This window comes from Triturus cristatus, chromosome 1_1 (assembly GCF_964204655.1).
Source record: "Triturus cristatus chromosome 1_1, aTriCri1.1, whole genome shotgun sequence".
NCBI classification, from domain to species: domain Eukaryota; kingdom Metazoa; phylum Chordata; class Amphibia; order Caudata; family Salamandridae; genus Triturus; species Triturus cristatus.
In genome coordinates, this window is record NC_140579.1 from 396,820,904 (window position 1) to 396,833,255 (window position 12,352).

General features: G+C 43.6%; 1 protein-coding gene across 1 annotated transcript in view; it reads right to left on the reverse strand.

The window, feature by feature from the left end:
• LOC146870299 (complement C4-B-like) overlaps nucleotides 1-12,352 on the reverse strand; it is a 332,560-nt gene that overhangs the window by 294,323 nt on the left and 25,885 nt on the right. The window contains exons 3-6 of the mRNA XM_085642540.1: nucleotides 4,716-4,896; nucleotides 2,799-2,869; nucleotides 1,754-1,842; nucleotides 317-399 (exon numbers count right to left, since the gene is read on the reverse strand). Of these exons, the coding sequence (XP_085498666.1) occupies nucleotides 317-399; nucleotides 1,754-1,842; nucleotides 2,799-2,869; nucleotides 4,716-4,896 (424 nt within the window). The remainder of the gene's footprint in view (nucleotides 1-316; nucleotides 400-1,753; nucleotides 1,843-2,798; nucleotides 2,870-4,715; nucleotides 4,897-12,352) is intronic.

Sequence of the window (12,352 nt, forward strand, 5' to 3'; positions counted from 1 at the left end):
GCCAGCTGATGGTGGTCCTGTGCCAGGGCATGTGTTGAGGGGAGGACTCTGCCAGCTGATGGTGGTCCTGTGCCAGGGCTGCCTGGAGTGGGGTAGATAGTGTGCCTGGGTGCACCACACTCTAATGCCATTCACAGAGAACGCTTCCATCTGGAACTTAGATATCCGGAGGCGTCCTCTCTTTCTGCTCTTTTAAGGCGTGCTTGCAAACCAGCGGGCATGGTATACTTCCAAGATGCTCTCATAACCCCGTTTATCGATGGGTATGTGCTCTTCTCCTCAGGGCAAACACATGCTGCAGCAGTATAGACCTTACCGTACTTCTTCACCTCGAACTGGGTTGAAGAGCTGGCCTTGGGGGAGGAGGTGTACCTGGCTGTGATGTTCCAGACCCCGGGGCTACAGGGTAACAAGAGGAGACAACTCGGATTAGAGGCTCTGCTGAAGGTTCCCTTTCCACCCACCCACCCCTGACACACCGTTCCCTATCATGAAGCTGCATTTTTGCTCCACCCCATACATCAGTATATCATTAGCAAAAGTACTGCCTGATAGAAAGGCCGTCCCGTGTATCATTTACAAAAAGATTGTCTCATCAGCGGCAGATTTTCTATCAATAACTCTAAGGGGGCAATATACTTTTGAACAATATTTAGGACAGCATTGTGGTTAGGGTATTCTGAGACCACAGCTTCAGAGTTGGGTGCTAATAGAAAACCCTCAATTTTGCAGAGGAGGGGGAAAATGCATTCAACAGTGGAGAATTCACTGACGTCGTGGCCTTCACCATACTATAAGCCTGCCTGAGTATTCTGCACCGGTGAAGAATCCTCCACCAGAGGATTTACCACTCCTGCCATATCTCACTGAATCGTGTTACCATCAAATTCTCAGTCACTGCTGCTGTTTCCAGTGCGATACTGTCAGTATGGGCGTGAAATAGTGTTCCCATGTGATACTCCTTGGAGGCAGGAGAGAAACTAGTCCCAAGAGATGCAGAAGACAACGGTCATGAGAGACACTGAAGAAGACAATGGTCATGAGAGACACTGAAGAAGCCACCGGTCATGAGAGACACTGAAGAAGACAATGGTCATGAGAGACACTGAAGAAGACAATGGTCATGAGAGACACTGAAGAAGCCACTGGTCATGAGAGACACTGAAGAAGACAATGGTCATGAGAGACACTGAAGAAGACAATGGTCATGAGAGACACTGAAGAAGCCACCGGTCATGAGAGACACTGAAGAAGACAATGGTCATGAGAGACACTGAAGAAGACAATGGTCATGAGAGACACTGAAGAAGCCACTGGTCATGAGAGACACTGAAGAAGACAATGGTCATGAGAGACACTGAAGAAGACAATGGTCATGAGAGACACTGAAGAAGCCACCGCTCATGAGAGACACTGAAGAAGACACCGCTCATGAGAGACACTGAAGAAGACACTGATTATGAGACACATGGAGGAAGACTTTCCTGGAGAAATACTCAACAATACTCTGGTCATGCCTAAGGCAATGCAAGACACTGAAGATTAGATACTCTAGGCATTATAGAGAGATACTGGAGCTAAGAGATACACTGTGCATGTGTGGGAGCAGAAATTCATCTGGTCTCTGCGGGAGACATTGAATCACAGCGATACCAGGTGAAAGGAATGGAGACAACAATTACAACCCCTTTCCATGGAGTGTTCTGTGTGAGAGACCCCAACCTGGAAAAAAGATGCAAATGCTTTGCCTTACTCAGAGATGTCTGGGATGGTGACCTGCTCGTTGATAATTCCCGCATCAGAACGTTTCTCTGACTTCTTCACTTGCAACCCTTGCGCATTCTGACAAAGAAACAGGAAAGGGCTATTATGCAGAATATATTCACCTCATTCACAAGATAAAAAGTGTCATGCCCTGCAACTTAGCTTTCAGCAGCAGCAGTGACCTACTGAGATTTAACAGCAGCTTCAAGTTGTACACCGGAATTCGTGTCAGAAATGGGCACAAGTGCGAACTCATGGGTGGGCTCTGGTCTGAGTACTGGAGAGTGTAAGAGGGAGGGATGTCACTTACAGTGATGGGCTATAGGTTGTAGCACTGGAGAGCACCAGGAGGATGAGCCTGAGTACCGCAGCGTATAAGAGGGAGGAATGTAATACTCGTCTCTAGGATTCAGACGGCCTAGAGATGGCCACTAGCTATTGGGCTAAGTAATGGAGGGCGTACGAGTGAGGAAATGCCATGGCTCTAGTAGGTTCTGGGCTTCAGACAGCACTACACGGATGCATGCTCTTCCACTTACAGGGAGCGGTTGAGAACCAGATGGCACTGAAGGGAGGTAATGAACATGCAATATTGGGCACTGGAAATTGGATGAACGCGAACCCATACACCCGCAGAGAGGCTCAATACTGAAGGCTTTGGAGGGGGGAGGGGAGGGTTGCACGTACAAAATGAGACTGGATAGAAGTAAAGGAACACCCTCACACCAGTTGGCTCAAGGCCTGCAGGATAGATTCCCTTACGGGACTGGGCTATGAGCTTCAGTAATGGAGGCCAGAGGTGGTAGCAAATATCTTCACTGGGAAAGGGTCTGGGCATTATTACTGTAAGAGAACTACACCGTGGCTGTACAGGGATTGTGCACTCTTTGTTCCACAAGTGAGCTTCTAGCATGGAAGACATCTTCAGGAAATGTGCTTGGATTTCATGGGATTGAGTTGTCAGGACAGGGGGCTACCTTTCATGACCATGTAATCTGTGATAAGGGTGTCTAGAATTGTTAAAAGTAACTTACGTGAACTGTGAGTGTGATAGATTCCTCTACAGGCCTCATCACGTGGTCGAGAACGAAGACCCGGAACTTCACTGTAAGGCAACAGAGTATGAATTAGGTTAATGTGATCTATTGCATACAAGGCCCATGGGCCAGACCTCGGGCATTGCAGAAGAGCCCTAACAGGAATGCGTCCTGGATTACGAGCTCAAGCTGCTCTCAGATCAGGAATATTCCTTAAACTCATCCATCTTAATAAACATTTCCCTGTTGTTATTTGGAAGTGGGTTTTTGGTCGCAGAAGAAGAAAGGGAACAATGACAAAATGAGCAAAGGTATGTGTGCAAGCGAGCTTTTGCACGCTGCCTTACAAAGCCAGAGGCACAACCCTTGAAGGTAGCCTGCTGCTCCAGCAGCAGCACCTCCAACCCTTACAAACACCCCAGAACCTGTATTGGTCTGACCAACTCATCCTGCAGAGAAGACAGCAACACCTCTAAGGATTTCATGGTGAAAATCCAAGGTGTCAGGAAGGAGTATCAGGGCACCCAGTCTGATAGGGACTTGTTAGGTCTGTGAGAGTACCAATGCCCTTACAGGCTATGCCTATGGCATTTGAGGCTTTGTGTAGACTATCACTGCCATTATCAGCCCTGGTATCTGAAAAGCAGATGGCGCACCAATGAGAGCCGGTGGATCTTTTACTCTGATGCTTACTGTGTTATCCTAGAGGAATGAACTGTGGTTTTAAGAGGTCTTATGTACTCTTATGAATTTTAGTTATACATCGAGGATGGACTCTTTGATTATGTACTTGACATTTTTATAGGTTACAACTCGGTGAGTATTAAATTGTTATATTCATATGTTTATATCTCTAAGAATAACCTTATGTGAATATTTAAATATTCATATATATGTATATTTTGAATTCAGTAGTTATAATAGCAAGAAAATAACCCTATGTTCCTATATTGCAACAAGGACATCTTCTGCTACACATGTTTATTCTTTAATATCACTCTAAATAATGCAGGATTTATATTCCTCAAAACATTTAGATGTTACAGTGGTTTGTTCATGCTGTCAAATCGGTCTGGACTGGACAGCTCGTAGCACTGCACACATCAATTCAAATTCAATTAACATTGAAAAGTTGGATCGAAGGACAGCACATGTCTCAAACAAGGGCTGCTACTATCTCACCACCTGGTTTATTGTGAAGTGTAGATTCTACACGGAAATGATTCTCATAGTCTGTTTCCTGGTTCAATTTGCTGAGAAAGTAAACTTGTAAGTTCAATAGTGATAATACTGAAAAACACAAAGTTATTACTGGGTTGATCCCTTGCAGCATAAAGCACACGCTGAGCAGCATCCTCGCCTCACGGTACAATGGCATCCTTCTCTGCATTGATGCCTGCACATGCCAGGCCACGTTTCATCCTGATGCAGACTTCTCTGGTCAGTGAATGAGCTTAACCCATACTGATACCAAACCATCCACTTTCCAGGTGAATTGTAACACATTAATATCAATTGTCCCTAAATCATCAGCCTATGCCAGCCTCCAGGCTGTTATATAAAATCCCAGTAGAAACATTTGATCTGTTGATCCAGAAAATACACTCAATTTGCACCCAGAGAAATGAAAGGTAAACACAGATCTCCATGTTAGAATGATTAGAAGCAGTTTATTATGGGGAGTTGGTCGACACTTGAACCTCTGAATTGGAATAAGCAGAAAGTGCTACAAGTAAAACACTTTAAAGGACTCTTTGTTAGTGATTATGCAGCATAAATCCTCAAAGGTTATCTGGGGGGGCGCTGCAGCACCTCCTTCACCCCTAGTTCCAGCACCTCAGTGCCAGTAAAAAAATCATATTATAGTGATCAAAAACCCCAGAGGAAAGCATTTATTCAAAGAGAGCCACTTACCCTCCTGGGCGGGTGTGTAGATGGGCTTTTCTGTCTGGATGAACAGGTACCCCTTCTTGGTGGAGAGCAGGATGGGAACCTTTCTGTCTTTCGGAAACACAGGGCCTGAAGCAACCAGTTGGATGTATGTTTGCTTCTTCAGAATTTCAAGTTTGCAAGTTTTCACCTGCTGGGCTGTGACCTGTGAGAGGAGAGACCAGAAACTGTCAGGTGCAGTTGACAACTGGAACCAGTGTGCTGTAGAAACTTTGCAGTTGCATCATGTCCAGAGAACTTATGCTAAGCAGATCATTCAGGTTACCAAGCCTAGTAAAGCATGGCTCCTTGTAAAAGAAATCACTTGGTTGCGCACCTATATGAGAATTCCGTGGAGTGGAAGACACAGTTTCATATCCCAGAGGGGTGATGCCGCTTTGAAAACGTCAGGGCTCCTCACAGTGGACAAGCCTTATTTGAGATTCTCCTCTGTATCTAGGACAACTAAGCTTCAAACCTCACCCCCTCAAAAAGAGCAGCCAGTAGAGCAGTTACTGCATGGTATGGTCTTCCTCCTACGCTGGTTCCATGACACAGCAGGGACGGCAGTGGGTACAGGATGATAAAAGAGCTGCCACGCTGCTTGCAGCAAGGTTCTCCTTACCCATGGCAACAGATCCACTGGAGGGGATAGGAAAACTCCATGGAATGGCTCAACAAAGGCTTCCTCGGCAGCCTGTTGTGAAAAAAACTCGGAAGCCCAGAAGGGCATTTTTCAAAGATTTCGGATGTGGGGTGGCAGGTTGGGAAATGGGGGATCTTTAGCATGCTACTCTAACGGGCAGAAGGGGTGGAGCAAAAGGAACCGTTACACCCTATTTAAGAACGGCATTTCCTAATGGTCTGCAACATGCAAAGAGATTTATAGGGGGTGTTCCAACGGATTTAGTAAACAATATCGTATTGTAGTGGAGACAGGGTTTTATGTACACACATTGCTATGTTAGCATAAGCACTTTAGAAGTTAAACGCCATCTTGCCACTTTGATGCTTTTGCACACAACACTACAGGTAACTGTTATTACAAGTAAAACTGCTTGCTTGCTTTTTCTTCACATAAGAACGGTCTGTTGTTCACATCCCTAGACGTGCCCCGCGACCTTAGTCTGAACACTGTGTGCAGAAGCCGTCAAGGTCAAATAACAATGTATGCTGTTGAATTCAGGTTGATCGGCCCACGCTCTAGACAGAACAAGCACACAGCTGCAAATATCTGAAACTCGGGTGCCTATAATATTGCATTTGCATCCATGATTCAGACACTTGGAGAAAACCTTTCCAGACACAGAGAGCAGAGCTGATCCTGTGATGTGATTCACCTAAGCTGATCTTTGAGGTATGGGGTTCCCCATTTAAACCTAGGGACCTTCTATTAGTTTATACAACTAGTTTACTAGCCAAGGGAGGGTGGTTCACAAGGTATTATAGGACCTGTTTTCCACTATCATTTTTAATATGATTCCTCCCTTCATTTTCTATGGAATTGTAACAATGTCCGGACCGTGTTGATCCTGAACACGTTTGATCACGGAGGGCAGTACAGCCATAGACGGGGTGCCGAAGAACTTCTAGTAGACTGCTGCAAACACTTTACCCCAGTTATCACAATCAGCTACCTCTGGGACTAAGTATTTCTGCAAACTAATGGTGAGGATCTTCTGTTTTTTCACAGGAGTAGAATTCGGAAAAACTGCTTCCAGCTGGTCAAATTTCTCAGCAAGCCAATAAGGCATATTGTCCTTATTCTGGGGGCGCTTGCCCATTACCGAATTAACCATGACGGGACTAATAGTAATCCCGGCCATGCCAGCTGGTTGCGCCGCAACCCCAGCTGCCCCCACCTGGACATTGCGTGAAACGTATTGCACTAAAGCCCTATGTACCGCAATTAGGGCGGTATGGAGTTGACGTAACTCATCCAGCGGGGCTATCAAATACCGTGGATGTGGTGTGAACCCGGCCAAGACTGGCCAAGTGGCCCCTGGAATAGACAAGGGACCTAACCAAACTGGTGTAATGGTGGGGGGGAGGGCGCCATTGAACCAAATACGATGCTGCCAAACAGAAATAGGAATCTCCTGCGTCCTATATGGCGTATAATTAACTGGAACAGCCGTAGGAGTGTATGCGTGAAACGTCTTATCATCTGCATTCACCTCCGGAAAAGTAACCCAAGAGTAAAACAGCTCATAGGGGAACGATGCATCGGCACTCACTACAAATATAATAGACATCCCATCGTCAGGCACCCCGAACTGCGTCAAATGACACCGGAGAGGTGCGCGACTATGCACTGCAATAACGACTTCAGCCATAAGGACGCAGAGAAGAAAAAACAATCTATATTAACCCATAGCATAAAAAGGGTAGTTATTGAAAAAGAAAACCTTTTTAATTGTCAAGCTTGAATGAACCCATAAATCAACTATATAAGTAGGTTTAAACCGTCACTCCTGTCAACCGGAAACAAGAGTGAGGGTGTTGTGGACAAAAATAAGCACTACTAAGGCTTCTCAATCATAAGACCAAAACGTTAGGTGTTGCGGGGATTCTGCTCATGCACAGAACTATGAACAGGAAACCAGGACCCAAGTGAATTGTGGTGTACCAAAAAACTCACCTCAGTACCCAGAACCCCTATCCGACTAGCATCAGTGTCTCATTCGTTCTCCGTATCATCTCGAAGCTACCAATGATTAGACAACCCAGAACAAGCGACTTAGAGTACTCTCAGCAATGGTGGGAATCAGAAACACTTTTTCGTTATTATTCTCATATCAGTCCACAACATGAGTAATCAAAGACACGGAAAAGTTTAAAATGTTTATTTTTAACTACGTGCTCTAAGGTGCAGTACTTGGGCCAACATAAGCAGACAAATGATAAAAATCAAAACCGTCAGCATTGTTACAATACCATAGAAAATAAAGGGAGAAATCATATTACAAATGATAGTGGAAAACAGCCACCCTCCCTTCGCTAGTAAGCTAGTTTTATGAAACTAATCGAAGGTCTCTAGGCTTGAATGGGGGACCCCATACCGTAAATATCAGCTTAGGTGAATCACATCACAGGATCAGCTCTGCTCTCTGTGTCTGGAAAGATTTTCTACAAGTGTCTGTATCATGCATGCAAATGCAATATTAAAGGCACCCGAGTTTCAGATATTTGCAGCTGTGTGCGTGTTATGGCTAGAGCATGGGCCGATCAACCTGAATTCAAAAGCATACATTGTTATTTGACAGTGACGGCTTCTGCACACAGTGTTCAGACTAAGGTCGCGGTGCACGTCTAGGGATGTGAATAATAGACAGTTCTCATGTGAAGAAAAAGCAAGCAAGCAGTTTTACTTGTAATAGCAGCTACCTGCACTGTCGTGTGCAGAAGTAGCAAAGTGGCAAGATGGCGTTTTACATCTAAAGCGCTTATGCTAACATAGCAATGTGTGCACATAGAACCCCGTCTCCACTACAGTTCCATAGTATTCAAGCATCTGGTAGCTGTCGTGTCGCAAAGATCGTGCAGCCATTGCGGAGCAAACAAATCAACAGCAGCTCACCAGCAGACAAGGCGAGAATTAACGGAAGCCCGCCGAAGACGCTGGAAAAAATAGAATGAAAAAATGCCAGTATCACACCAAATATTGTTTGGAACGAGGTCACAAGGCCAGAGCCCACAACTTTGAAAAAATGCACCAAGCCAGTTGTTGACGAGGCATTGAATATAGTGTGAATCAGTGCACCGAAATGAAGTGGGAGATCAGTATTTAAAAGAGCATGCATCTCAGTGCGGGTGTTAGCCATGTGAAGGACAAATGTTTCATGGGAGGAAGTCAGGGCGACTTCTTTTTGAGACAATAGAGCCCTTATTCTGCTCATCTTGTTGAACTCTGCTTTCAAGGTTGGTATGGAAGGCCAGATGGATACATCCAGTCTCACATGCGGGGGTGGGAAAAGGACATTCTTACAGCAGACTACTCGTTGAGAGACATTTACAATGTACGGAATCCCTACTAGCATCCCGCAGCATGCCTCATTATTTAAAAGCAAATAACTACCGTTTGCTAATAAAGTGAAAGTGGGTGTGATCGCTGGCACAGGATTTCCCTTCAAAATACAAGCTAAATTCGGGGCGTGAACGTTGCATGCATCATGCAATTGGATGTTGCTACAGACTACTGAGTGATCAGGTGTGGAAGTGCATTCCTCTCCTTTTAAATAAACCTCTTTACCCTCTCTCAGGCACCTGTATGTAAATGGGAGTGACCAAACTTCATGCAGGAAAGCGGTACCCAATGGTTCATATCTGCCTAAGGCATAGTGTTTCATACATGAACTGAACTTAAACAATGGAAATAGTAGAGTGATTAATCCATGGATAAGCCACACAGCTGAGTTCGATTTGGCCACAGAGAATGGTTAAGGTTCCAACTTTTCAATATGCAATAATGAGTATGTTGCATCCTTAATGGACATGAACTGTTGTTTATCAGTCAGATTAAACGGCAGGAATAAAGATGATGTGTTCATGTAGTCCCAGGGAACTTTCCCAGCCTTCAATGTTTAAAAAGTCCATGCAAACTGCATTATAGAACGCAATTGATTTTGACCATGATATAAAATAGACATATCATCCTGTACAATATCCACAACAGATGAAACAATATTATCTAGTGTGTAAATTCTGGAAGAAAGGGTGTTAATGCTATTATCAATCACAGAAAGCACTTTTTTCAAATTTGCTTGATCGATAGCTCTTAATCTAGAAGCAGCTTCAGTTTGAGATAATTTCCAAACTTCGTTGTAAACAGCATACACCCATCTTTTGGACCTGCCACCCACAGGGCCCTTAACAAAATCATTCAGATTTACTTTGTCATTTAATTTGGATAAATTAAGTTTAACAGAGGCCAAGGTGGAGTGTTGCAGCCAGTTTTGACATAACTTACCTAAGGAATAGGTAGTGACCGAATGGGAAGATCTAATCGGGGATCCACCCTAAGCTGTGTCTAACCAGGGAGCAGACCCAGAAAACGATGCTGACAGGAATCTGAACTTTTCTGTCATAATAACCATCCTTGATGATCCAGGGTAGAAACATTGAAGGATGTATTAGTAATGAATGACTGCAATTCATCAAGGGACAGATCTGTGTGATTATCCCATGTTGGATAAGCGCCCAGATCAGGATATAGTTAGGACCCCTTTTCCATAGGAAATCCGCAACATTCTATTTTGAATAACTTTGGCGCCGGTCGATGAATCCTCGCGAATTTCTCAAAATAGGTGGGGCGCTACGCTCCGCTCCTTCCCTGAAAGTCTCGGGGGGATACGTCAAGCGGGGGCTGAGATAAAATGGGGGTCCCAAAACGCGTTTTTCCCATGCATTTTTCCATAGGACCTTTAGAACGAGCTACAGCCCGAACGGCTGAACAGAATTACTAGAAATTTGGCAGAGAGGTAGTCCCTATGTCAAGGAAGTGCCTTTTGTAGGTTTGGTGTAAATCTGTTCAGTAGATTCTGAGAAAATAGCCTTTAAATCAATATATATATCTGAGCCCGCTTACGGTACGCTTACCGTACGCTTACGGTAAGCTTACGGTACGCGTACGGTGGCGTGCGCGAGCGCGATTCTGATTGGCTGTTAGATCTTAGTAAACATTCGAATCGTCCGAAACAAGGAAGCGGCGGCCGCCATTTTGTGTGTTTCACTCAGAAAAAAAAGAGTGAAAACAAGAAAAGGGGGCAATGAGGAGAGTTACAGACCCCCTTACATTTGTGAGGGGGTCAAAGAAGGACTGAAAACATGACTGTGTGCAGAGAGGAATTATAGGCAGAGATTTATTGCGTATTGCTCTGGTGATTTCACAGTTGCATTAGATGGAAAGGGGGAGCGATTTTTTGGGGGAAGAAGCAGACTCTTAGCACACACCCATGTCCTTGCCATGTATAATCATGCACAGTATTTACAAGCGAGTGGGGTTTTCAGGTTTCAGTCTGTAATGCAAATACATTCAGCATCACTAAGGCTGGTTGCCCTTGCTGGAGTGTAGGCAGCCACCCAGGTTACACATGGAGGTGGTCTGAAAAAGAAGTTTGGACATGTGCATTTAAGAAAATCGAAAAAAGTGGTTTCATAATGTGTCAGTCTGTAAAAGTGATTTTCACTTGCCCAAAAAAAAAGAGCAGTAAGTGTGCTTTCAAATTGGCAAAGAAATTTCGTTTTGGGACTAATGTGAAAACATGACTCTGTGTGCAGAGAGGAATTATAGGCAGAGATTTATTGCGTATTGCTCTGGTGATTTCACAGTTGCATTAGATGGAAAGGGGGAGCGATTTTTTGGGGGAAGAAGCAGACTCTTAGCACACACCCATGTGCTTGCCATGTATAATCATGCACAGTATTTACAAGCGAGTGGGGTTTTCAGGTTTCAGTCTGTAATGCAAATACATTCAGCATCACTAAGGCTGGTTGCCCTTGCTGGAGTGTAGGCAGCCACCCAGGTTACACATGGAGGTGGTCTGAAAAAGAAGTTTGGACATGTGCATTTAAGAAAATCGAAAAAAGTGGTTTCATAATGTGTCAGTCTGTAAAAGTGATTTTCACTTGCCCAAAAAAAAAAGAGCAGTAAGTGTGCTTTCAAATTGGCAAAGAAATTTCGTTTTGGGACTAATGTGAAAACATGACTGTGTGCAGAGAGGAATTATAGGCAGAGATTTATTGCGTATTGCTCTGGTGATTTCACAGTTGCATTAGATGGAAAGGGGGAGCGATTTTTTGGGGGAAGAAGCAGACTCTTAGCACACACCCATGTGCTTGCCATGTATAATCATGCACAGTATTTACAAGCGAGTGGAGTTTTCAGGTTTCAGTCTGTAATGCAAATACATTCAGCATCACTAAGGCTGGTTGCCCTTGCTGGAGTGTAGCAGTCTGGACATGGGCTTTTTAAAAAATCTGAAAAGTGGTTTCATAATGTGACAGTTTGTAAAAGTGATTTTCACTTGCCCAAAAAAAAGAGCAGTTAGTGTGCATTCAAATTGGCAAAGAAATTTCGTTTTGTGACTATTGTGAAAAGAAATGTAGTAATATATTTAAATAAAATAAAGGAATTTTTTTTTAGTTTTTTTCAGGTATTGCTGAAGAGCAGTGAACAAAATTAAAGATGCCTACAAAATCCAGAGTTCAAAAAACGCAAAAAAAAAAACTATATTTGAAGACAACTAGAGGATCAAAGTTAGTAGAAGATGCTGATGTTGGAAGGAAGAAAAAATCTTCTGGTAAGCAAAAAAAAGATTTTCTAAGGAATATATTCAAAAAAAGGAAAAATGTACAAAATGTCTGTACAGGAAAGAATGATTTCAAACAAAAAGGACAAGAAAAAATTGAGAATTTAGTTAATGCAAATATACCTTCTGCAACTAAAAAGTTAAACTTAAACAGAAAAACAGCGTTTAAAGAGATACGTAGAAAAATGTTTCAGAGAAGAGTTATGTCCAATTTGATAAAGGATGTGAAGAAATATAAGCAAAAGGCTAAGTTTTTTAAGAGAAAAAAAGAAATTGAAGCCATTGCAGCAAAGGCATTAGAATTAAAAAGGA